Source organism: Aplidium turbinatum, chromosome 5, assembly GCF_918807975.1.
Source record: "Aplidium turbinatum chromosome 5, kaAplTurb1.1, whole genome shotgun sequence".
Classification (NCBI taxonomy): Eukaryota; Metazoa; Chordata; class Ascidiacea; order Aplousobranchia; family Polyclinidae; genus Aplidium; species Aplidium turbinatum.
The window spans coordinates 27,157,322-27,184,383 of record NC_137476.1 but is presented as its reverse complement, the minus strand read 5'-3'; the positions used below and the strand labels follow the sequence as shown (position 1 = coordinate 27,184,383).

Here is a 27,062-nt window from a genome sequence, read left to right as displayed (position 1 = left end):
CATTATTTGAGTGTAATTTGGAAAAAAAATTCTGGAGGAGCACAACCCCGGACCCTTCTAGAATACGTCATATACGTTATCGTTAAAACTATTACGATTCTGACTCCGACTGGATACAAAACAATATTTTTTTCGCAATGTTTTTTTTTTCAAAATATTATCTCTTGTTTTCCGTATTGAGTTTTACAACTTAACCGAAAAATAAAAGTGATTGTTCTGGTTAGTTATTATGAAAATCTCCTTTTCCATTTCTATGAAAACTTAAAGTGAAATTAAAGTTTAAAAAAGAAAAAATAGAAAAAAATTAAAAAAAACTGGCAACTTTCCAAAATTTGGTAATACTGAGGTCGGAGTGGGCCAGTTATAAACTGAGGAATTGGTGTCGTACCTTTTTTACCCGACTCCACAGCCCTTCTTTCAGCTACGCAGCGACCAATTATTGACATCTACACCATTCACCACGCCTTCAACAAAATTAGAGCTCCATCGAAAAGAAAGTCGAACCCAGTCAAAAATAACAACGATAAATTGTTAACGGTATGAAATTAGTGGAAAATTCATGTTTGACATTTCGTCATGATTAGGGCTACCATAAGTCCTCTTTTAAGAGGATTTGTCCTCTTTTTCAAGAAAAATGAATTGTCCTCCGAGGACACTAAAAAATGCTCAAATGTCCTCTTTTTTGACAATTTGAGTTTTCATGCGTATATTTTCAACGGGATTATATTGCTTGATGACGTTTCAGCGACGGCTTGTAGGCTATTTGTTTTCTAAACCTTTTGTATAGGCTACTAATGTACAAAGATGGGCGTGATCTTGATCTTAATCTTGAAGATCACTGTTTTTTTGGTGATCTTGGTCTTGATCTAAGATCACATTTTTTTGTGTGATCTTGATCTTGAAGAACAATAAGATCAAGATCACTAAATTGAAGTTTACTTACTAGATAGAGGCATTTTTTAGAACTCGTTCTGTACAAAGCAGTTAGTGGCAACTACTAACATTAAGCCACTGTTAATATGATATGTGTCCAACAAAAGACGATTTAAAGTCTCCATCCAATCTGGTCAGTGTTGCCATTTCAAAATTGAAAAAAGTTTTCTGTGTTGGTCATAATAAAGAAGTCAACTTCCGTGTACTTTATGTTGACGTAAAATAAAAAAATGATTTAACTTTGTTCACAATTTCCATGTGTGAATTTTAAAGAAATGTTTGCTTTCATTGACTCAATTTTAGATGTTTCAAAAGTCTAGAATGGCGGTGTTAAAAAATCTGGACTTTAGCCGACTTTGGTCATGTAAAGTGGTTTATTGTAGCAAATCAACCAGACCAAGACTTGTTTAAGGTCTGAGTATGCAGCGGTTTGTCTGACCGCAAACCTCTGAACTTAGTGTCAAGGTTGCCAGATGGGTAAATGATGCAATAAACATTGACATAATACAGTGAAAGTTAAAACTACTTAGTAACACGAATAAAAACTCTCACATGAACCAGACAAAAATTTGGTAATAAATGATGCAGTTCAAAGTTTATTTTTATTTATTTATTATAAATAAAAAGTATAAAACTAATTGCAAATTTTGTGACTTTTTCAGTGACTTTTTCATTGATCTTTGATTTCATTGATTTTCATTGATTGATCTTCATCTTCAAGATCACCTATTCTTGGTGATCTTGATCTTGATCTTCAAGATCACGAATACTGGTGATCTTGCCCATCTCTGCTAATGTAACATGCTGATTTATAAATTCTACAAGAATTTGGCGCATTTTATGGAACTGTTGTTGAACGTTCATTGCCTGGTTCACTGGAAGATATTAAACGACATTCTAAAGGCCATGCTCACACTTTCACAAAAAAATTATTCTTTTACCTACAGTCGTTTTATATTGATACAACGCTTGTAGACGTTATTGATTACCAACTCAGTTTGGTTGGTTTGTTTCTTGGAATAAATCGAAACAAATGTCTAAAAATGCAATGTGTATAACACCTAAGCTACAGCAAAAGAAATGGTGGCATGGATTGGATAGGCCTACAGCTTTGCAAGCAAAGGAACAGCTTTTTAGTTCACTCCGCTTTAGCATCTTAACGGTTACGTCCAGCCTACTGCTTTAGTCATATTTCTTGCAAATAATTTAACAATTTCGGGCTGACCATTCCTCAGTTGAAATAAGTTAAGGCTTAACCTGGAGGTCGCGCCTGATTTGTCACATTTTGCAGATTTTTGCGATCATTGCTATCTGACTGAAACTGTCTAAAAATTAGGTATTTTTTCATTTTTTGCTGACTCTTAAAAATATAAAATCATTTGTTGTCTTGAAGAAGCACTAGAAATGAAAAAAAAATAAGTTAAACGTTCAGTCAATCTGTTTTCTTGTTTTTTTTTTTGTAACTTTTGCTGCGTATGCCTATAGTGTAATGATCTAAAAATATGTAAAAGATTCTTCAAGCGTAAAATTCTACTTGCTGACGAAACGTGTCCTCTTTTTAGGCGATGAAAATATAAATATGGTAGGCCTAGTCATGATAGAAGAAGTTGCTTTCTGCAGTATGTCCACCGCAGATTGTTTGATGTGGTCGCTAGAAGTCCCCAGAGCATAGTGCTTGCTGCAACAGCCATTTCTATACGGTTTTTATTTGCTTTGTTTATCGTCGGCTCATAAAAGTTAGGATTAGGTTTTTACATTTCACAACAAAGTTTTCGAGAAGTTTTTCGTTCACTTAACAATCTTTAACAAAAACTTTTCAATTAGCAGTTCAAAGGCTTGTCAAAAAAGTACTGACCGCTGTGTCGCGTCGGAGAAAAAAGTAGCACAAAATAAGACGTGTTGTCAAAAATACTTTGTCTTTGTTTGCTCGACGTCTTACGGAACACATGAAATAAGGGAACAGAGTAAACAAATCTATATAGCTTTGTGTGTAATTTCTATGAAGTGACAAGACGAGATTTACATCTATCTTGCGAAAATAAAAAAGAAAATTATTTTGAGAAAAAGCATTCTTGTTAAAACTACCTTTTTGAAGTCACATTTTCAACTGCTTCAAGGACGACTAACAAAGTTAGTTATAGTAGTTGCCTCCAGCAACAAGAAAAGAATATGCTATCGAAGCGACAGTTTATCAAAGCAGCAATTTTCTTATGGTTATCCAGCTGCATCTTTGCATGCAATCCCGGACCTAGATTTGGATACCGTCATCCTCTTCGTCCTCTTTCGCCGCTTCTCCGTGGCCAGTTTATTCCTTCTATATCTGAAAAAACAATTGGGGCCAGTGGGCCAATTGAGGGCCGCATCACTCGGAACAGCCCGGAATTTTCCAATTTACTTCACAACTACAATCCCAGCATAATTTTCTCCGATGAAGAGAGGGATGGAACGGATCGTATCATGACTCAAGTAAGGAAGCTGAGCTTGTTTACTCTTTCCTTTTAATACTGTTCTACGACTTGTGACAGTGCGTGAAAATGTTTGCTAAATGGTGCCTTATAGTTGTAATAAAACCTGTTCTACTGTATATAACAATTGTGCTTTTGAAGACATTTTTATATCACTATCAGTTTGTTCATAGTCACACATTAAGTGATTCACCCTATGAAGGTATTTTTTGAATTTATTGTAGATAGATTATTTTATTATCGCATTTCCCTATAAACTACATCCAGGAGCAACATGCCAAAAATGAAATATTACGAAAATGTGCAGAAAAAAACAATTACAGAAATTCAATTAGCTTTATGTGCCAAAAAGTCACTTTTGAAAAAAAAAAGTTTAAAGCTAGGCTTAACAGGCATTTGCAGCGAATATTGAAAGATGAAAGTTATTTGCTATTTTGTATAATTATATGATAGATTAAAAAATTAGAGAAGTTTTGATATGGTAGTGAAAACAGAATTCCTACTGTATTTTATCTGTCTGTAAAGTAGTCAAAGTCGTTAACCTATTGTTAGCTCCGTGATTTTGACCGTTAGCACTCTTGTCCTTCAATAATTCGAAGCATTTACAGTTTCAAGGTTTGTAATTGACTAACCAGTTTTGTTCCTTGTGTCATTGAGTCAGGTAGGTTTTGGTCAAGTTGCACAAGTTGGTTGCTAAACCTCCCTAGTTGCCACAGACTTAATATTTTTCTTCTTTCGACGCGTTTTTTTTTTCATTTTTTCACACGATGTAGCCTTCAATGAAAGTTATTTTTTAATGTTAAAAATTAATCGATTATACGATTATTTCAATTCACGCGCTCAAGCCAAAAGCTAAAGAAAACAGAAAAAACACACTATTTTAGTGCATTTCATGATAACCAATTGCAAGTTCTTAAAGTTACAATCGACCGTCACAAAAGCCAATGGTCGATAGTGAATTTAATTTTAAACAAGTTTCAAAATAATTTTGTAACTTTTAAAATAGAGTTTTGGGGAATAGATTTATATTTAGCCTAGAAAACATCTGGCTGTTTATCATACAAGCTGACTTGACGCTTAACTTATTTAATCACTTTCAATCAATATAAAATACCAAAAGCATAATTCCCAGATAAAATTCCTTTTTTTTCAAATTAGGAAATTTTTTAACCAACTAAACCAAGTGGTGTTTTTGCATTTTATACACAAGCGTGTACCCTGTGAAAGATCATTCAAGATAGCGTTGATAAAAACACTAACAATTTTACACACTTCAAGTATTACACCCAAACATTGATCCAGTGCAGTAGATAGACAAATTTTTATTTTCTTTCGAGTTGGGTTGTGTTCAACACTCATTAGTCTTGATAGAGAGGTCCAGGGATTACTTTTGATTTTAGAGAGCTGTAACTTTTCCCAAGGGCTCGAATCTTGAAGAAACTACTGCTTATTCTTTGGATATAGTGTAGTTTTCTTAGAAGTGTCTTGACTTGGGCATGAGGATCTCATTAACACCATGCCCAAATTATCCTATCAACGGTCTTGTCAACCCTTATTTGTAACGCAACTACCAGCTCCCACTTAGCTGAGTCATTGCAATTTATCCGAGCTCTGCAGTTGGAATAGAACTACGAGACTCGGTAACTTTTTAAAAAGTGATCGAAACTTTGGAAAAGTTAAAACAGTTTCGACTCCATAGCCTTGAGAGGACTTTTAAATTAGATTTTAAATACTACACTATGACATCACAATACTTTAAGGGTATCGCCTGTTTCTGACAACATCCTTTTGGTTCGGACTCCACATAGATATAGGCTAGGCCTATATAGAAAGCGCATTTGCTGAAAAGCAAGGAGAATCTGTGAAACATGGAGTTATGGCGCATTATTTTACTATGTAATGACCAAAATCCTGTAGCAAAGTGACGTTTGCATTTGAATGCTGATTCATAGACCAAACAACAGTTAGTAGGCTAGTCTACAGTAGGTACATTTTTCAAAATCGTTTTGCATTGTCAGGACAAAGCAAATACTTCAGCAACTGCAAGGTTGATGATTGGGGGTTCTTTGGCATGAAATAAAAGAGCAATTGGCTACTACTAATAATTAATCAACATGTAAAATAGCTGATATGTTTATTCAAAACAAATTCTAGCGTCTTGGTCAAGTATGGAAAAACAAAACATTGCAAACAGTGTTTTTAAATTGATTATTTGGCTACAATTTATCACAAGAGAATATTATTTGAAAGGGTTGGTAAAAAATTCTTCCAAACTGACTATGCTACTAGAGAGTTATTGATTTCTTGTGTAGTTACTAAGTTATACACATTTAAAACTGAAATTTGCTTTTTGTAATCTGCAAATATCAACATTTCGAATCATACGTTGTTTGCGCCTATACGATTACCTAATATCAGTCCAAGAATGATTTACAGACTCTAATATTGCTCTGTCAACCAAACATCGAAAAAGTTTGAAAATTGGGCGGAAATTTAAACCTTTGATCCAGGGGATGTACTTAAATTTACCGATGTCATAAATCATGGTTTGTTGATTTAAATCTCATGTAAAGAGGTAGTAAGCTGTCAACCTAATTCGGCAGCTCTAATTGTTTTATAGGAAAATTCATAAATTACATGAGTCACCGTGTAACAGGGGCAAAGAACAGATTCTTGACAACACAATTTTAACAGCTAAACAAACAATGGTTCGAGCTGCTCTGACGACCACATCAAGCATCCTGTCCTGGTTGAAATTGCAATTAATGTATCAAAACATTACACAGTTAGACCTTGATCTGGGTCACATGTAACTAACTAGAGGTTTGCTCAGCAAGCTAAAACAAAAATCATAATGCCCATAGTTTTGGTAACGCATTTGTACATTCAACGCTTATTTGAAAATGTGACACCTTAGCTAAAATTTGGAAATTTCAAACAGCCTTTTCATCGCAATTTTGTAAAAATACAGGAAGCAAGCAACAACAAAAAACTATTAAGTCTAAATCAAAATTTTATCTAATTATGCAAAGAGGAGAGAGTTTGTAACAATATAATCATCTCCGGCAAAACTTAAAAAATGCATAATGATTGCTCATAGTTTTAGTGCAACTTCTGTTAAAGACTTTTCGTCAAAAATAAACATTTTGTTATTTGTTAATATTTGTTGAAAGTTATTTGTTTGTAGGATTGCTCATTTGCATTGAATCTGAACGCAGTATTGTATCAAAAACCTTCTCTTTGACACAATTACATTTTTAAAGAGAAACAACCCATGAAACTTTGCTCTATGAAATAGTGGATTGCGCAGAATCGCTTGAAAAGCGCAAGTTTACTTTTTGACAGCTTCTACATTTTCAATTTTTTTATAAAGATAAAGTTTACAAACGTTAGACCAATATTTTTACCAAAGCCAAAAAGTAAACAATAGGAAATATTGTAAACAAACATTGCCTTTTATTTCTTTCTGATCTCTAAAAAGTAGGCTAATACTTTTGAATCATTGGGAAAGTTGTTTTTATTTTTTAAGCGTATTTTATAACACAAACAATTACCCTTTACTTTGTTGGTATTTGAAAATTTGTAAAAATTTAAGAGGATTTCTTCTCAATTAAATCTTGGCCCCTTCATTTATGCACATGGTACCTTTTATTCCTTCTGAAATTTCGTTGATTGTGCTTTTTTCCACAATTGGCCAAAACCACAGGTGGCCCATTAGAAAGTCCACTCTTTAACAATTGATTTGTCGATTGGTCATTTGTAATTCTGTAACACTTGTTTACTATTAGTGTGGATTATTGTAAGCCATTGCGTACAGCGCGTGTGGCCCTTTCATCTTCAAATAAACTCAGTGACACATGCCAAAATAACGGACGGGAACTCAAACGGTTTTTGTTATATTTTCATTTGGTGATGTGCTGAGAACAAAACGTGATTTTACCGCAAAGCTGTCGCCATATTCTTGTGACGGACAAATTCATCTAACAGTTTCTCTTATAAAATTAGTTTGCGTTCTTCTGGTGACTATATACTAGGTTACCTCGTGATGTTAAAGATGATAATCGTTGCTGAACAGGTTGTGTTAACCTGTTTTAGCCACCTTGATAAAGTCAGTCGTGCTGACTGACGAAACGTCGGAAATACAAAAGCTAGTTATCATCTTTAACATCACGAGGTAACCTAGTATATAGTCACCAGAAGAACGCAAACTAATTTTATTACCAAATGCCTGGTGAACAGTCTCTCTCTGTTTTTAGTTTCTCTTATTTTAACCAAAACCCTTATCAGTTAATAAGAGATTAAATATAAAACTAGAGCGGGCACTGGCCAATTGTTTGCGAATCATTACCCAGCAAATCAGTCTTTTTTACGTCGATTCATTGTCTGAATCGATGTAAAAGGGACTGATTTAGTAGCCACTTCAGCCATGTGTTTGCTATTTGCTGATTACAAAAATGATAAATGACATCCGTAAAATGAAAACCACATAAAATCAAACGAACATAAATGGCCGTTTTTTTTTTTATCAGAATGATGGTGACAAAAAATAAACAAAATTTTACATTACCATGTACATTTGTTTAAGCTTCTGTGCGGTGAAGACAAGCAGAAATGATTGTATTCAACTGATTGTGTTGTCAAGCAATTGACGTAATTCATTAAATTAAATTAACATGACTACGACTAGCATTTAAGAATTTATGTAGCCTACCCGGGAGCTAATGGAGCTAATGAGTACTCTAAAAAAAACACTTTTCGTATGATATCACAAGCACAGTATAATTCTCTGTAGCGTTTAACAAAAGCTTGATCTACAAAGTGTGGAATTTTTCTCGTGTTGTTAGTGAATTTCTTTGCTTTTTCTTGAAAGCGATACTTTCTTGTAGTATTCTATTGTGTATTTTCAGTTCTACTACAAAAACAGAATTGCATTGATGTATTGAAGCCATGGTCTTACTGACTTACTAAGCCAAGCGTTTAAAATAATATTCCCATTATCGCCCAAGTGAAGGACATTGATGACTGCGGAACATTAATTTACCTTTAAATCTTTTCATGTTAAATAACTCGGTCGCATCAGGTGCTTTCGTCGTCACGGCTGAATGCAGATGGGAAGTCCTTAACGGATTCGACAAGTAGTCAGTAAACTTGTTCTTATGTTGTTCAAGATTTTTAAAGACTATTCAACCTAGTCACACCTTAAAACCATCAAAGTGCCACCAAAAGAAAGCCTAACCCGACTTTCTTTTACACCAACTACGCATCAATATTTTTTTGCACTCAATTTCAGCAGATTTGGTTAAATCGTCCAACAAGCGTATCTTGCTCCAATAGATTACATCACCACAGAAATTTTGCTGCTGATATTTTATTTTACAATTTTGGAACTTATTAACGATTTTATGTAATTGGGGGCGAAGAGCTTGGCGTTGATGCACCTAAAACCATTTACAATTTTCTTATTTTTGAAGTAAAAAGTGTTTCTTAATAAATTTTACTACCTTTTTTTCAAATACTTGCTTGAGCTGAAAATGACGAAATATCAACAAAATCGAATATTTTTTACTGTATCGTATACAGATCATTGAAAGCCCGGTCACATTGAATACTATTAAGACCCAAAAGCATTTCAATGCTCGAAAGCTAAATATTTGTGTTTGGCCAAGGCGAAGTGTCAGTTAATGTCAGCCCATATTTTACTATAATGTTCAACAAACATGATAATGTTTGTCATTTTAATGGAATGTTTTCATTCTGTATTAACAATGAATTCCTCGAACAACGCTGCCCAAAGGGTTCTGCTTTTCTTTATAAACTAGAACACGCAAAGTAAACTGAAGAAAAAACGACAAGCAGTGCAAGTAAGTAAATGGCAACAGGAGTTTGCCTGGCCGTTAAATTACCTGGACCGGTCACTACAGAGAAACTTTTTACCATTATGTAGTTAAACTTTACTCTCAATTTTTAACAAAAAAATGTATGACATACTTTCTCAAACAAAGATTGTTTGAACAACTATTTTTACACTTTACAACTTTAATATCTAAAAATTATAGGCGGCAACACTGCACAGAAGAAGTCACGGAGATCGTAAATTTAAGATATTTTATCTTTTGTTCAGAGATGCAAAGACAAGGTTGACACACTTGCAATACTGGTAGCCAATCAATGGCCCGGCGTACGCCTGCGTATCATAGACGCCTGGGAACCGGAGGAACATCACGGTACAGACTCGCTGCGATATGAAGGTAAGCCTACAAGGCCAAAAAAGAGACTTTGAAATACACACTTTCAAATTACGTTTATAACAGTCTGGTGTCTATTATGAAGAGTAAACATGTCGCGTTGTGTAAAAAAACAAAGACATATCATACTTAAGTTAAAGAATGGTCGTACCCTTCACACCTGAGATTGAAGTTTGAAAACTGATAATTACTGTTTTCACAAAACTTGCAGAGAAAAATTAAGATAAAGAATATGCCATTAGCTAGAACAACCAGCAGTAAGTATGCCTGATATACTTGAAAAAATAGCTTTCACCTCTAAACTTATAAAAAAAAAACATTGTCAACAACCTTGGCCTGTATTCTGATAGTGATTCATTAGCTAAGAAGTTCCGGCTTCAGTTAAGCATTGTAGGCTATCGCTGTATGAAAGGAATATAAAATAGCGAAACGTTTCGCTTCAAATGTTAAGGCTGTCAAACGTGTTGGAAACAAATTAGCTTTTTACTTATTTTTTATTTGTTAGATGATGCCACAAGCACAATTCATTGCCTACTGTTTCAGTGTGCTACAAAAAGATAGGAAAAAAAATTAATATTAAATATTTAAATTCTGTTTGCACTGGCGTCTAGAATAGGTTTATGGTTAATTCCAGACTGTTCTTAGCAATGAAAGTTCAAGTGAATATTTAACAATGCAACATATGTAAATAATCTTTACACATAATATAGTATCTTTTATATAGAGTAGAAGGCTACATTGACAAATACGAAAAGGCAAACAAGGGCGGCAAGTCCAATGAAATTTCAGATACATTCATGTCGATGACATAGGAAATATTGATCACATTCATATCAGAGCCATAGTCCACCTGGCTCCAGAAATGTAAATTTGAAAGTTTTTTTTGCTTGTGAAAAATCATGCTGATATTAACAAAGCGGGCTTTCACTTTAGGCTTCTAGTTTTGTTTTGTTTTTTTCCCTAGCGATATCATCATCATCTTCATCAGCCGGTCATGCCACTGCTGGCAGATGGCCTCCACATATGTTTCCACACTATTCTGTCTTTTGCTGTTATCATCCAGGTCATACCAATCTTTTCTTCTATGTCATCTCGCCATCTTCTTTTTGGTCTCCCTCTAGTTTTTCTTGCATATTTTGGTGTCTATTCTGTGGTTATCTGGGCCCATCTGTGGTCTGTCATTCTTGCTACATGTCCCGCCCGCCCTAGCGATATACTGTAGTATAGAATAGATGCACAAATTACAAAGATGTTGGATATTCTTTGTGCATAGCTTAGAACAGGAGTACCCAAAGTGTGGCCTGCGGCCGCATGCGTTTAAATAAGAACCGTCTGAAGGTCCCAATAAGGATGAAACAGGCTGTCAAGTTTTTAGGGGAGTAGTAACTCTACGTGATATGAATAATGTATTGAATGAATTATTTGTGTTCTCAATGTTACATTTGACATACAATACTTTCATTTTATCAGGTCGAGCCGTTGATTTTACAACAAGTGACAGAGACCTTTCCAAATATGGTATGTTGGCCCGCTTGGCTGTTGAAGCAGGTTTTGACTGGGTCTACTATTCGTCTCGATTTCGTGTCTATGCCAGTGTGAGATCAGGTGATATTTCCATTAATAATAGTAATCCTTGTATATTGTGTTTTTTGAAGTCTTGTTAATGCAATACTTAGGCTAAAACGTTTTGAAAAGGAGCGGGAAACGTGAACGTTGGTGTAAAACTTAGGGTGGAATTGGGGGTGACCAGTTAGGGTGAAACGTTTTGAAAGAGAAAGTGAAACGTTAAGGTGAACAGTAGGTTGGAATTGGGTTGAAGCGTTAGGGATGAAACCTATTCCAAAGGAAGGTGAAATGTAAAATGTTTTTGTGCAAATTTGGGTTGCATTAAAGTGAAGGATGTTTTGCAAAGGATGCAAATTTGGGTTGCATTAAAGTGAAATGTTTTGCAAAGGATGCAAGACAGTGCCTGCGCGCAAATCCTGACATTCTAAGTCAAAACTAATGAAAGTGGTAACGTAAACGAGCCAATACACATTGGGGAGATACTCGAGAAGTTTTCCCACGTCCTTAAGTTTTCTTGACTACAAATAACTTGAAGTGAATCAAATTATCAAACAGATTGCCGTTGCTGCTTCTTCCATCTTCTGAGAAAAAAGATAAATCAATTTTTATACCTTTTTTCAATGTTTGTAAACGTAAAATTTCGAGATAGACAGTTCTTTCATTTTTACACTTAGTGCTTTCAACCACATGAATCTAAAGCATGAAAGATTTTGACAAAGGTCGAATACTGTAACAAATGTTTTCTTTTGCCCTTAAAATCTATTTCAAACTAACAGATTTTGCGTTGCGATTGCTAAATTGTAGGTTTTGGACAAAGGTAAATTGGGCTTCATCTTGTCCATGGTCAATGCAATACAGCAATAAAATATTTGTTCTAAGCATTTTAGCGATTTAATAATCAATTTTACTACATAAAGTATAGAGTAGCATCCTATTCCGAAACAAACGAATTGTAGTTTTAAGAAAAATGATAATTGTTGTCTTATTTTTAAAACATTAACAAAATTCTCACTTGGTAAAACTAATTACGTAAGTCTATTTGATTGGTTGAGTTAATGTACAGTGGTAGTGGGTGAAATCAATCATGTTAAATCAATAAGTAGAGATTAGAAAGGCCCTTCCGTTTGTTTGCAAACAATTTTTGCTGATGTTCAACTAGAAGATTATTCCAAGAGATTGCCCTCTTTTTGTTTGGAGGGATTTAAAACACAAATCATTTCTTTCATCTTTCAAAAGTGTTCCTTTGTCTTCTTTCTTTTGTGAAATTACAAAGTGTGCTTTTGGATTTTACATGTTCAAAAGCTTTCCACAGGCGAATTTTCCGCAGGCGTTAACAACAATAGCCTCTATTCATTAGTAATATTATTTGATGTAGGCTACACTCCATGCTTTCAGTCATAACTCACTTTAAGCCGGGAAATGTTTTTTATCAATTTTAAGCTGGCGCCTGACCACATTTTTAGACATTAAAGGGAAATGTATCAATCATTTGTTAATTTTATTTCTGTATTTTCGCTTGCTTTGCTTAAATTCATCAGAAGAAATTACATAAAGCTTAAAAACGTGCTCTTCACTCTAATTTTTAATTATCATAGTTGATCTTGACAGCTTTAGTCCAAAGCAAAAAAAAAAAAGATGATAGTTGAAACTTATTTTGTGGTGTTTCGTATTTCCATTTTGAATTTTCTATTGAGAAAAAGAAGTCACCGACCATCAACTGCAAGCGAACATTAAAATCATCGAAGCATCCTATTTTCATTTTCAGACGATTCCGTTGCGGCAAAACTCGGTGGATGTTTTCCGGCGGATAGCTCCGTTATTCTGGAGAACAATAAGACGTTACGCATGAGTGAAGTTCAACTTGGCAACAGAGTGTTGGCTTTTGATCGCTTGACTGGTCAGTTGATATACAGTGACGTTATAATGATGTTGGACAGGCAACTTGAAACCGACGGACAGTTTATTGAAATCTCAACAGCCACCAATATCCTCACTTTAACTCCAAACCATCAGCTGTTTGTATCAAAGAAAAACAAAACCTTTCATGAAGATTCGACGGAAGAAGTAAGAACATGGCTAAGACTTGCCGAGCCTACTTTCGCAGAAGATGTTTCAGCTGGCCAATACGTTTTTATCACAAACGAAGTTGGCCAAAAAGCGCTTTCCGTTCCTTCTAAAGTCTTTTCTATTCGAAAAGTGGTTCGTCATGGATTGGTGGCCCCCTTAACTCGTCACGGAACGATATTAGTCAACGGAGTGGCAGCTTCATGCTATAGTGTATTCAAATACGAACCTCTGGCACACGCTGCCTTTTTGCCGGCGAGAACGTTCAACTTTTTCCAATCAAATGACTCAAATATTTCAGGCATACACTGGTACGCGCGAACATTGAGCCGTGTTGCCACATCAATTTTTCCCAATAGTTTTTTTCGTTTAATTGCGTGATTTTATTTTTTGTACTGCAGTGGTACTTTATCGTTCGTTGTTATTTGTTTAACTTTAATTTTAAGCTCTTTTTATCATTTCATTTTAAAATCTTTTGTTTTATCCAACAAGTAGCCTAACATTAAATTAAAGCAATGTTGACAAGATTAATACACTGTGTTTCATACCGTTTATGTAAAAATAATTATTAACAATGATGAATCCGATAGATAACTAATCACTGATACTCACCTTGAGTGATTTATGAAAACGGAAAACGAAAACATACGGGTCATCAATAATTAACGGTACAACTTCAAACAACTGTATTTTACATCAATATTTAGCGTTATAATGTTAATAAATTAAATATTTTTTGATTTTATATTTTTAGGCCTAAATTTTATCGGCCATGAATGAAAATTTAAATAAAAAAAATAGCTGTTGTAGAGCTCTTCAAATCAGGAAAGTCAAGAAGTGATATTTACAAGGACTTAAACATTAACAGCACGTTGGTCTGGAGAACTCCCAAAAGGCACAAAAACTGAAAATGCCAAAAATCGACCTGACCAAGATCGCCCTCGAAGCACCAGAACTTCAAAATTGATAAAAGCAACCAGCAGAGAAAGGGTGCGAAGAAATCCCAAAAGATCCATTCAAAAACTAGAAAAGGAGGAGAATGTGACCTATGGAACCATGTCCACAGTTCTCATGAAGGATTTGAAGATGAGTCCATTTAAACACATGAAGAAACAGTTGCTAAATGCCAATACCATTGAGAAACGTCTCTCCAGAGCATGAATGGACTCATATTCAAATCCTTCTTGAGAACTGTGAACATGGTTCCATAGGCCACGTTTGCCTCCTTTGCCAGTTTTTGAATTGGATCTCTTGTAACGTTAATTATTGATGACCCTGTAGTTTTCCAATCTGTGTGTAGACTATAATGTTTGGATATCGTTTCTCGCATGTGGAAAGAAGGATGAAGGACTGTTGTAGCCTGCGCGGCATCATCAGTGGCTTACCAGTTTTTTATGGCAACATGTTTTTCACGTGGCTCTTCACAACTTTGTCGGTTAGCCTAAAAGTTTTTTCTTTTTGTTTAAAAATTAAATTTGCAGTTAGGATGTTTAGCTAATACTATGTAAAATCAACGTTATAAATAATATGATTTTAATGATCTTATCACTGGTGGGTTGATGTGACAGTATCTGATACGGGGAGGCACACAAATCTAGTTTAGTTTGATGATTTTTGTCTGATGCAAAGTGCAACCTACGCCTTGAACAAAAACGCATTATTCGGCACTAAATGCGTAAAATAAGACAAAAATGAACATGTCCAACAGCTGAACATGTCCAAAGTTTATGGGGGAGAACTCCCCACTCTTGCCAAACAAAATGCGTTTTAGGACCTCCAGTTTTCACATTGTTAATTATCTTTGACAAATTTAACTTTGATGAAACTCAGGTAACCCCAATTTGTTTTAGATCTGCTGCTGTGGTGTGATCATCATCATCATCACTATTTTGTTCTGCAAACCGATCTTAGGACTACGGTATACACTTTGTTGTTTGATGGAAAGAAAAATTACTCTAGGCTACGTTTTGACAAATTTTGCCTTGCTTTTTGACGAGTTTGCTCTGTTTCAATGTTTTTTATGCTATTTGCTGTAAAGAGCGTGTTGTTTGTAGAGACGGGCAAGATCACCAGTTTTGGTGATTTTGAAGATCAAGATCACAGGAATTGAAGTTTTTGAAAATTTAAGTCTTGACAAATCGTCAAATAGCTTCAGTAGCCGATCCAAGGGGCACTTGATCACGTACCCCACCTTTCCAAAACAATCAATATTGTTTAAAATGTTACTGTTTCCTATAGAGATGTTTTTCTTGGTGCTCCGGTTCTTTTATTTTTGTTACCGGACCTAAAGTATTCTCTCAACGGCCTTGATCGTCCGCTGCATAGTCGAGTGGTGAGAGCGCTGGAACGGCAATCGAAAGGGCGCCGGTTTAACTAACCCTAACCCTAAGTGTCCTTTGGCAGGACACTTAAAGCCATGCCTGAAGGTGGACACGAAGATTGGCTTCCTTGCCTTCTGGTCCATTTAATTTAGGCCTACCATATTTTCATCCCCTAAAAAGAGGACACGTTTCGCCAGCGAGTAAAATACAAGTAGAATGTTATGTTACGTATGAATATTTTACATCCTTTTGGATAATTATAGACCTATGCAGCAAAAGTTACAGCAAAAAAACAAACACAAAAAAAACAGACAAATTTGTTTTTCGCAAGCCGATTTGTTACATTTGTGTGACAAAATAAAAATGTGAGGCAGGCAGTATCTGTGGGTAGCCATGCTTTAACTTTTTTCAGAAAAAAAGGATCAGCTTTAACGAAATCATAAAATTACTTGCACTAAATATAATTGATTTTGTATACAGCTGTTAATGAGATGCTAAGGACAGACTCAACTAAAAGGCTGATTCTTTCCTTGTACCATCGTTGCTGCATCACCAGGGGCGCCGGAACGATTTTTGACTGGGGGGCAGGATTATGAAAAAAGGGCACTTTTGTTGCTAAAAGGCCAATTTTTTTAAAGTTTTAAAGTACGTAAGATATAGCGATAATGCTCATCTATCAGCTCACTATCGAGTAATGATACGAGTGTCCGGTATACAAAGAAGGGCATCATGCTACGTTATATTGATGTACCGTAACCTACTGTGTTGCAGAATTTTGTGCCGTGAATATTATTTTGAGGCAAAAATGAAAGATTATAATTAGACTAAAAGCGAATAGTAGAAATTGTTATATTGCAAAATATGCAGTCTTACATGACCTTAAAAGGGCACCATTGAACCCCTTGCCCCTCCATTCACATAAAAATTGAAGGCAGGGGGCATCCGCCCCCCCGCTTCCGGCGCCCCTGCGCATCACCGATAAAAATTTATTCTACATTTGCACCCACATAAATTGTAAGTAGGCTATCCAACTATCCATGCCACGATTTATTTTGAAATAGGTTGTATGTTATACATAGTGCACATTGGATTATTTTTTTCGATTTGCTTCACTTGACAAATTAGCCAAACCATTAAGTTGGCAATCAGCAACGTCTACAAGCGCTGAATCAATATAAAATAGATCTGGATAAAATAATTTATTGTAAAAGTGTGAGAACCTTAAAATGTAAACATGTCAAACTCTTTTGCAAGTTTTTGCGTTTTTTAATTTTTTATTTCTTTGTGATTTACTCATTTTCTTGATTTTCTCAATTTTTTTTTAGTTTGTCCCAATTTTTCGTAAATTTGTTGATCAGATCTCCTCAAATGAAGCAATTCCCTCACAAGTGGATCTGCAGTTCGCTCGCACTCATCACTGACCGCCATGTGGCTACCTACGACAATCGCAAAGCAATGTAGTTTGTTTCAATGAAAGCCTAAGATTGTTTAGAACAACAGATCAAATAACTTAGTAGGCTACGCCAATGTTTTTTTCGAAAATCTATAAATCAACATGTTGCATTGGTAGAGAAATGATTGGAAATTGCGAAAAAGTCACATTACAATGAAATCCTGTTGAAAATATGAGTAAGAAAACTGAAAATATAAAAAAGAGGACATTTGAGCATTTTTGGGTGTCCTCGGAGGACAATTTATTTTTCTTCAAAAAAGAGGACAAATCCTCTTAAAATAGGACATATGGTAGCCCTAATATAATCTAAATCGTCAACCACCATGTAAGCCTGGATACGATAAACAAAATCGTCACAATCTTATTTTATTCTTCACAACTAATTCCATCTAACTGCTGCTTTGCAATTGGGCCTTCTATAGCCAAAGCATTTGTTCTCAATTTTGACGTTTGATGCTCAGAACTCAGTTGATTGCCGTATGCTCAAAACGTATTGCTATTTTATCAAATTAAGCTACTAATTTTTTTTCGAGATGTCACTTTAAGTAGGCTACATTTCAAATCAATCAAACTATACCATGAAAGTGCATTTCGCTTGTATTTGAAAACTAGAGATAAAATAAAACAAATGTTTGCTTTAAACCTTTCAAATATGGCATTATTTAGCTCAGATGTCTGTGAACTTTGAAACAAAGAAAAATTTGCCTGCTTCCAAACAAAATCGAATCGATAAAGAGATGCAAGCTTGAATTTTGAACAGAATTTTATACCAAAATGTAACACTTGTAGACAAAAACTTAACAACGCTAAAACAGCACAATAACTTAGAAGTGAATTATTCTGCATTGGGCATGATCAAACAGTTATATACACAATATACACGTATGAACATCTGCAAAATAAATTTCTCGAACACGGCAGAAAAAATCTCCATTTTTCATTCTTCTATTTAATTTGATTAGTAGCATGATCATTGATCACGCAAAGATTATACGGGTGAGAAAGAAAGAGTACCTGATAAAATTTAAGAAGTAAATAAATAAATTAATTGACTTGATGAATACCACTCTCCAAATAGTCATCAATTTTGCAAACAATGAAACATGAAACCACAAAGTATTAAAACTAATGCAATGCTTGTTATGGGACACGGTCGACCTACAGAATAATAGCCAACCCAAAGCATTGCTTTGCATTCAGAGTTTCCAATTTAAAAAAAATGATTATATAAATTCCTAAAGTAAAACGGTTGCAATAAAATGAGTTGCCTGAAGTAAAATATAATATAAAAAATAAATTCATATTAATACAGCTTTGAAAATCAATGCAAATCTGCCATAGATTACACCACCGGAAAATATTTAGCCTATAGTGTGAAACAAAACAATCAGCAGTAGTCTGCACTACAACAGCAACTCTTCGAACAAAAACTTCTTCAATAGAAACTTGGATATTAATTACGAAAGAACGCACAGTCACCTATGTCTCATGGACACAGAAATAGAAGTAAAGAAAAAAAAAATGCAAATAAATGTAGCCTAATAGCCTACAAATCATCTTATTTGCCGCACATGTAGCCTACGTACAGACAATTCATGTGTGATTTACAATAGCTCAAAGACAAATTCAAATTAATTCCTTCCGTAAGTAAAACCTTGCCATCAAGGAGAGAAGTAGCCAAGTTTAGAGTAGGCTAAATTGTAAACTGTTTAGCAAGGTACATATTTCCAAAGTTTACCCTTTCTTGTTGTAGGCCTAATACCTTTTAACCTTGAATCAACAGAAAGCTGTCTGTTTTTCGCTTTTATGCCAGATGGTATGTACCAGTCTGTCATAATGTCTTCATTGCATTTTGTTTGGTTTGAGAAGAAGAATCGTTGCCAGAATTATCAGAAGGCTTGCTAGGTATTACCGCCGGCGTTGATTTTGTAGAAACAAAATTTTGTAGCTGTTTCGTGTGAACCAAAGGTTTTTCCTTTGAAGCAGGCTTTGCTGGTAAGTTTGAAACGTTTTGTTTGTCCCGGACATCAGAACCCCCTGGCAAAGCGTCCGGCTGAGTTCTTCGACTACTAGACTGCGGTCGAACAAAAGCCCCAAGGGATATTGGCTGACTCGGTATGTGCCCCGACTTTGGCCTATTCTTTAAGGCTAGATTTTTATTCATTTGCGTATTTTCTTTGATGACCATATCTTTGACCACTGAGTTATTAATACTTTTTATCGGAATTTCTTCAATGTCTGAATCAGCCTTGTCCGTTTGTTGCTGTTGAAGTAATTTATAAACAGTTTTGATATTTGAATTGTTGTTATTGGAGCTAGAATCTGAAACAGAAGTTTCTTCATCCTCTTTTCCCTTTGGTGATAGAGCATGATCTTGCTTATCTTTCTCAAAGGAAGCTTGACGAGCAATAACATTCATTTTCCTTTGTTTAAGATTTTGAACACCTGCACCAGAAGAACGTGTCTCCTCATTAACTTCAGATCCATCAGGATTCGTTTTGTCCATTGGGCTTACAAGGGTTATTTTAGGAGCAAGTTCAAATTCATTCTGTGCATTTGATTCTTGAGTAGTGTGATGATTCATGTTGTTGATACCAGCAGAAAAAATAGTGTCGTAAGAAGAGCTGTTTCCCAACTCGCTTAGATCTCTCTTCCTTTTCAGCGAGAAGCTTTTCCAAGCATCCTAAACATGCCAACAGAAAATGAAATTACATTTAGCCACTGTATTAATCTATAAATATAATTAAATAACCGTAATAACAACTCATGTGGAATTTCATTATACGCTAGTTTTAAATCTAGTTAATTGGATCTTATTCGACTCCTAGATGATACAAACTTCTCAAAAGTATTCTTTATTAATTACAGGTATATCAAAACATATAAAAGAATTATTACAAGGCACGAGTCAAAAAATTCGTGTTTTGAGCTAATTTTTTGTTTAAAAATACTGTTTTATTAATACACGGGTGTGAGCAACTCTGTGTTCGTGTCGACAGCTCTTTCCAAATTTCACAACCATTTTTCAACTTCATGCAAAAAAAGGATTGTCTTCTATTCATATCTAAAATAAAATGAACTCTACTGTGCCCAACTGGAAATGTACTTTATTAGGGCTAGGTCACCAAGTAAGAGAAAACTTTTCAACGCGATATAACACCCTTTTGTGATGACCCAACAGTCGTGCAAAATATAAATTTGCTAATTTTGTTTAAATTTTATTCACAACCGTTTTACAATAAAGTTTAAAAACTGATATCTTAAATGTGTGAACATAAGATTTGTAAATACAACAAGAGACCTGGATGACTTTAGCCGCTCTGGATTGTTGGCGGAGTATAAGAGTAGTCGTGTCCGCAACAAGGGCTTTCCGATTGGGGAACGATTTAAGAAGTCTTATTTCCGCTTCTTGTCTCATGTCGTTGGAAATCTCTACGTCTCCCATTATCCTCTTCACGAGAGCAAAGAGCACATCCAAGCAATGGACTTTGTCCATATGGAGAACAGGAAGATTCAGAGCTCCAATTTTAACCTAGATGAAAAAAAGTTAGAGATTAAAATCTAGTGACGTCACGTACAAGTTTACCTGAATAAATATGTGAAGTTTTTAATGTAATAGCTTAATGCACAACAGGTTTGAATTATCAAAGCAAACATAACTTTATTAATTTAGAAATTCACTCAAATTGCAACTCTCCATTGAAAAATTTAAAACTTATAGTCTATATGGTTACTCATTAACATTTTAAACTTTTTTTTTATAAAAAAAAACAAACAAAAAAAAACAGTTTTTAGTCTATCTTATTTTAGACAACCAATTATCTCCGCTGAATAGATCCATAGTTAGTTAGTCTGTCCACACCCTTAATCGAGCTGTTTTTTCATTGGCCATAAATTCTTTTTAATAAATTATCCTAGTCTAATAGGATCATCCGCTTAGCTGGAACATTTCTGCTTAATCCCAACGAGGTTTAATTACAAGGGCATCAATGTGTTTTTTTTGCAAACAAGATAAACTTTAATTTTGTGACACCGCTAGGTAGTGCCAACGAGTACAATGCACAAACCAAGTTTGGCTTCTGAAGTTGAAAAGGGGGATGAAGATCATGTAGAAGATCGGAAAGCGCTTCCAATGTTACAAATTGAGTTGCTTTTGGATCATATCTCCCCCAAACCATGTAAAAAGTCTCAAAATCTCCTTGAGACACTCCATTTTGATCTTGCTGAAAGATCTCAGCAAAGTTTTCCAGGATGATAGCAATGTACATGTTGACAACAACTGAAAAGTGTAAATCAAGGAAAATATTTAGTGTAACTTACGCTTATCTTTAACTGAAATGTGTTTATCAAAGATAGAGTATAAATTTTCTGCAGGTATATTTTTATTGACTAGTTGTCTGAAGATATATGCATGAAGAGCTGACTTTTCAAACGCAGCTTAGTTATGTTGTAATGCTGTATACCAATGTACAAAGAAGCTAATGCAGTGTATGACTTCCTTTTGCTCAATTAAGGTACGTACCACTACCAGTATAGAATATTTAATATAATAATGTATAATTTAATATATATAATGAGCACTCTCTATTGATACTGCGATCCAGTTATTATGGATCTGGAAAAGATTAACTTCGGATATTCTTTGAAAAACATCGCAATTCCAATTTCTAAGCACTTTTTGTAGTAATAATAGTTTTCATTGTTTTAATGTATAATTTATATAATTAAAGTAATGTAGTTTCACTGTAATATAATGTATAATATTCAATTACTGTATAAACTAATAATAATTTGAATAAGCAGTTAAGTATTTTTTGACGATCCTGCAAAGGGAGAAACCGGCCGTATAAAGGTTACTTTGATAATATCATTTATGTAACATTTATAATAATATATAGCCTACTGCGCGGGCACAACAATCAGCCTTCTCATAACTTTATACTTACCAAGAAAGACAATAAAAATGAACAGAACAAAATAAAGCACAGCCAGTAAAGGATCGCCACAGTTTCCTACCACAGTCTCGGTGGACTGCGTGCAATTCCGTGTGTTCATCAATGGATCAAGGACATCATTCCATCCTGCTGAAGTCACCAATCGAAAAAGCACCATCAAAGAGTTGCCAAATGTCTCGAAGTTCACTTGATCGTTCAGAGCCCCGGACTGCTTTACGTTCATGAATGACGTCATTCCTAAAAACAATATCGATTTGAAAACATAAATTTACGGTAGTCTATTTATCGTAAACATTTTTGATAAAATTTGTGTGAGAGCGCGATAAATTTCTACTTTAGAAAAAGTCTCAGTCCAGTTTTTTAGCAGTAGGTTTATAAAAACAATCAATACAAAACGTTAAAGGTAAAATTCAAAAACCCTCAACCACTGTTTAATTTTTTTGTTTTGTTTAGAATCAATGACAGGAGTTAAACAAAACATACCCAAGATTGAAAAAATGACAAGAAAAACTCCAAGAAGAACAGCAATATTGAAAAGAGCAGGAATTGAGATCATGAGTGTCATGATAAGTCTTCTGATTCCGCGAGCTGCTCTGACGACTCTCAAAACTCGAAATATTCTGAACACTCTGACGACACGAAGCAGTGTCGGTGACACGAGGATGGACACAAGATTCTCAAGAATGAAACCTGCAGAGAAAGTTTTTATTACAACTCGGAAGTATTTTTAAACAGATTATTTCAATACAAATAGATGAGAAAAAAAAAACAAAGCTGCATGTTTTTACACGCTTTCTGGTGGACCTGATTAATGTGTGACCCAGACTGTGAGAAAAGTTAGTTTTTATCAATGATGGGAGTGCTGGTTGTAAAATGAGTTCCGAGCTTGTTTTATTTTCAAAAATTTTTTTTAACAAATTATTTTTGAAAAATACACTTATTAAAGTTTTAAAGCACTTCTTGGCCTGAATAGTGGCAGTTCCATAAACAGTTGCAGAGTTAATTGGAACTTTTTAATTACAAACTTCAAATTTATCGACGGTGACCAAACCATTTCATGATCATTGCCAAACGAAAGTTTGAAATTTTCGTAAATTCTTGATTACAAAAGAGGTTTACCTTACTCGATAAACCTTATATTGGGAAAGCAACCAGTACGTTTGTATTTTAGGCTACTCTAGGCGCATTGCAGTATGAAACGTCAGATAACGTAAAACATTTCAAGATTCAAGAAGTGATTTTACACAATAGATTCAAGAATAATACATTTTAAGAAACAACGTTTGATTGTCGTTGAATAAAATTACTTGATACAATTCTTGTAAAAAGCGTCGCATAGGCCTATCAATCGCAAGCGTTGAAATGTCGAAAACAGAAAAAATGTTTTATCTCGTGGGCTTAAAAACTTGCAAGAAATGTATGCTTGTATCCATAACAGTTTGCAAAAAAAATATAAGTTTTACGCCGTGACAGTATGCCCCGTAGGTTTGAATCTCACAATGGCCTTGAGCAACTGTGTGGCACACAGTTCCTTGTTATAAAATTTACGTGGACCGGTAAAACGTAGCTTCGTTTAGAATTAAGCTCCTTGTATAAAAGCAAATGTTTATCCGCAGTTGCAATTACATTTTAGGAACGATAAAAAAATAACCATTGATATCACTCTGTTACCTGTCACTGACACGATAATGACAACGAAGTCAAAAACATTGAATACGTCTTTGAAATAGTGAAAGCGCATGGCGAACAGTTTGAGGAGAGCTTCAACAACGAACAGAGAAGTAAAGATGATATCAGCTATTCGCAAGGAATCTATCCAAGCCTGAGTCATCTTGTAGTGCTCCATACTCAGTGTCAACATATTGAGAACAATTAGAACAAATATGCCGAGCTCAAAGCGACTGTGGTTGACAATATTGAAGACGAATTTTTGAACGGCATTCTGTAACATAAAAGAGTTCAATTTTGTTTTTAAGATAACTTTCTTTAACCATAGACAGATAAAACCAAGCAACCACACGGTATTTAACATCATGCATTAGAGTGAACATAAAGCTATAAACTACGAACGTTTTCAGCTGCTACGAACGTAAAATCAGTTATTTTCGTTACTTGAGAATGGCTAACTTGAGTATGGCCGAAAACGTTCGTAGTTTATAGTTTTATGTTCACTCTAATACATGATGTTAAATGCCGTGTGGTTGCTTAGTTTTATCTGTCTATAGTTAAAAACAGTTATCTTAAAATAGGAACATTTGAGAAATCACACCTATTTTGTAGTTTTATTTTGTATAAGCTTGCTCATTCCTGGATTGAAACGCAGTAACTTTAGTCTATTTGTTAGTCGATCTTCTTACCTTTGGGGGAGGAATGGTTTTCTTGGGCTTTCGATTTAGCATTGTCTTCATTGTCTTGTAAAATTTTTTCTGGTTATCAGTAAGCAAAGCTTCAACTGCTGATGAGGTCTGGGTCTTGAAACAGAACACAAAAACATTGTTCAGATAGCAAAAGAGTTAATTAAAAAACCAAGAAATTACCTCCGAATGTAGACCTGAGTGAAGTCAGAAATTCAAAATACAAATTGTACTACACTGTAATAGTTTCTTAAGCTACTTTTTGCAGTAAAGTATCCCAATATAAAATACCTAGCTGCTTTTTATTTTTTTCATCTTGATAAACGCAGCAACACTTTCGTATCTACTGTGTTTTTGAGTAAATAACCTGAAACAATACAGAATCCCAGACTTACTCCTTTACGCAACGTCTGGAAGCTTTCAATTATGACGCCAACAATGAGATTCAGGATGAAAAAGGAGCCAACCAACACAAACAAGACAAAGAAAATCATGTAATACTGTGAGCTCTCTCTTATGGGCTGATTGTCCACCCCTGTAACATCACTGGCATCCCCCATAACTTCAATCCAGCCCTCAAATGTTGCCTGTAAAACGCCAATATACATTGTTGTATGTCTCATAAGATACCAAAATTAAAAAGATCATTAACTAATCTATTCTCTAGTGTTTCTTGTTTTAATGCAATGCAAATAAGTTTTTGAAATTCTTAACGAGGACTAGATGATGTAATGCCGAAGACGTTGCGGTTTTGTTTTTTCTTTTGTAACATTATAAATTTCATTGTTTGGTTTCATTTTCTTGTGACTGAACGTACTCTAGTAACCTTATCAAAATAATATCATAACGCAGCAATTACAACACAATATATCATGAAATACTTAGCATAGTAGGCTAGCCCAATTTCACCATTCTATGAAACTCGAATACAGAGTTACCATGCAAGTTAGGCCTATTGCATGTACTGTTCCTTACCACTTGGAACAACGCAACCATTCCAATGATGACGTTATCAAAATTGATGTTTCTGTTCACCCAATTGTGATTATTGCTGATACAATCACTCATGTTTGTAATGGTTGGATACGGTATCTCCTCGTCATTGGTGCTATTCATGCACCTGCAAAGGTAGATGACGTAGTATTCTAGAACCACAACTATCAGTCAAGAATAATGTGAAGAGAAATTTTTTCATGTAAGGTAAAGAAGATCTTTTCGGCTTATATCGTGGATGTGAATTCAGACTGCACAAAAATAGCTTTGCAAAATTGCAAACTACAAACTAAACAACAACTACCGCATATTGAATATTTGTATTGTTGTTATATTATATTTATAACAATCAATCACTCATAGTACACAATCGCTTTAGTTTTTACAAACAATGATTATAAACAATTGGACCAAATACTGAGCTGCAATCAACCTCGCTGGAACAAAATTGAGGTTATGACAAAGTTTCCCAACTAAGCGATAATCTTATGAGCAATATTGTACTGAGCATTGAAATCGAGATAAAACAGTCCAATTGAGAGTAATCGTTTCACGCATGAGAACTATTCATATCACGGTGCCCTTTTTTATTCATGTTTTCACCATTCATACATGCCTCAGACCACATGGCTATTTTTAAAAACCTTAATATACAGGTAGGTTTGACAATAGCATTCTCTGTACAGTAGCCTACGAGTAGGCTTACCGCTAACCTGAAGAACTGGCCTTTGAAGAATTGAACTCCCATGATAGAGAAAACGAACCATATCAACAAGCACACGCACAACACGTTGCCGATGGATGGAATGCAATAGATGAGAGCATTTACGACAACCTGGCAGTGGCAAAAGACAAATTTAGTAAAATATATTTCATTTATGCTTAAAACAAATATAGTTATTACTATCTGAATCCTTAACAACCTGTTTCACCTACACGGATCATCAGAAGGTTCTTATTCAAATAGAATCCTTATTAAAATTTAAATTTAAACTTTATTAAATTTTTTATTAAAATTCAAATAGAATCTTTATTATCATTTATGCTTATGTGCTTATGGAAGTGCACATATTGTAGAATTGAATAAGATTTTTAAACGATTGTATTTCATCTTAAATAAATGTCTTTAAACAGTCATCAATACACTTAGCTGCATTAGTCAGATGGCAAAACGCAATGACAAACAACTTGAAACAAGATGCTAGACTCACAAAATAACCAAGCAGCCTATGTGCTTATAAACCGATAACTTTACATGATGTTGATTCCACAAAAGCTTTTGTTTTAAAGCAGATCCTCTCCTTTACCAGCTAAAATTCTCAAGTTAAAATGCTTCAGATAGCTAAACTATTCTTTGATATTTTTAGGCAACCCCTTTCACAAAAATAAATCCAAATCGTTATCACAAAAAGGGAAAGTTACCGACCCTCATTCCTTGCCAGCGGGAAACAGCTCTGAGGGGTCGAAGAGCTCTTAATGTCCGTAGCGACCTGAAAGCTCCCGTCTGGGAAGCTCTGGATGCTGCTTGAAGAATGATCCCTGCCCATGACACCTGACGATATAAAGAATTTTATTATCGCAAAAAGACGAAAATGAGATCCTATAACTGGGTTTGGTTAACAGAAGGGAATGAAAGGATTTAATTTAGATTAAGCTTGACAATTGATATACCAAACCAAACCGAAAAAATTAATACTGACAAGATTTTAAGCA

The 27,062-nt window shown here is 34.7% G+C and overlaps 2 protein-coding genes across 2 annotated transcripts in view; one reads left to right on the top strand and one right to left on the bottom strand.

Annotated features, from left to right (window-relative positions):
* Positions 1–2,979: 2,979 nt before the first annotated feature.
* On the top strand, positions 2,980–15,317 carry LOC145770514 (sonic hedgehog protein-like). Its single transcript, XM_082582183.1, has 4 exons — positions 2,980–3,399; positions 9,520–9,646; positions 11,114–11,248; positions 12,975–15,317. The coding sequence occupies exons 1-4, from the start codon at positions 3,103–3,105 to the stop codon at positions 13,652–13,654; spliced, it is 1,239 nt and encodes a 412-aa protein (XP_082438309.1). The 5' UTR covers positions 2,980–3,102; the 3' UTR covers positions 13,655–15,317.
* A 2,315-nt stretch (positions 15,318–17,632) lies between these two features.
* Positions 17,633–27,062, bottom strand: part of LOC145771084 (sodium channel protein 1 brain-like) — a 33,776-nt gene continuing 24,346 nt past the window's right edge. The window contains exons 23-33 of the mRNA XM_082582825.1: positions 26,776–26,901; positions 26,063–26,184; positions 25,332–25,476; positions 24,752–24,943; positions 24,360–24,473; positions 23,674–23,944; positions 22,486–22,692; positions 21,994–22,239; positions 21,115–21,326; positions 20,349–20,579; positions 17,633–19,730 (exon numbers count right to left, since the gene is read on the bottom strand). Coding sequence (XP_082438951.1) covers positions 18,879–19,730; positions 20,349–20,579; positions 21,115–21,326; positions 21,994–22,239; positions 22,486–22,692; positions 23,674–23,944; positions 24,360–24,473; positions 24,752–24,943; positions 25,332–25,476; positions 26,063–26,184; positions 26,776–26,901 — 2,718 coding nt within the window. The 3' untranslated portion in view covers positions 17,633–18,878. The remainder of the gene's footprint in view (positions 19,731–20,348; positions 20,580–21,114; positions 21,327–21,993; positions 22,240–22,485; positions 22,693–23,673; positions 23,945–24,359; positions 24,474–24,751; positions 24,944–25,331; positions 25,477–26,062; positions 26,185–26,775; positions 26,902–27,062) is intronic.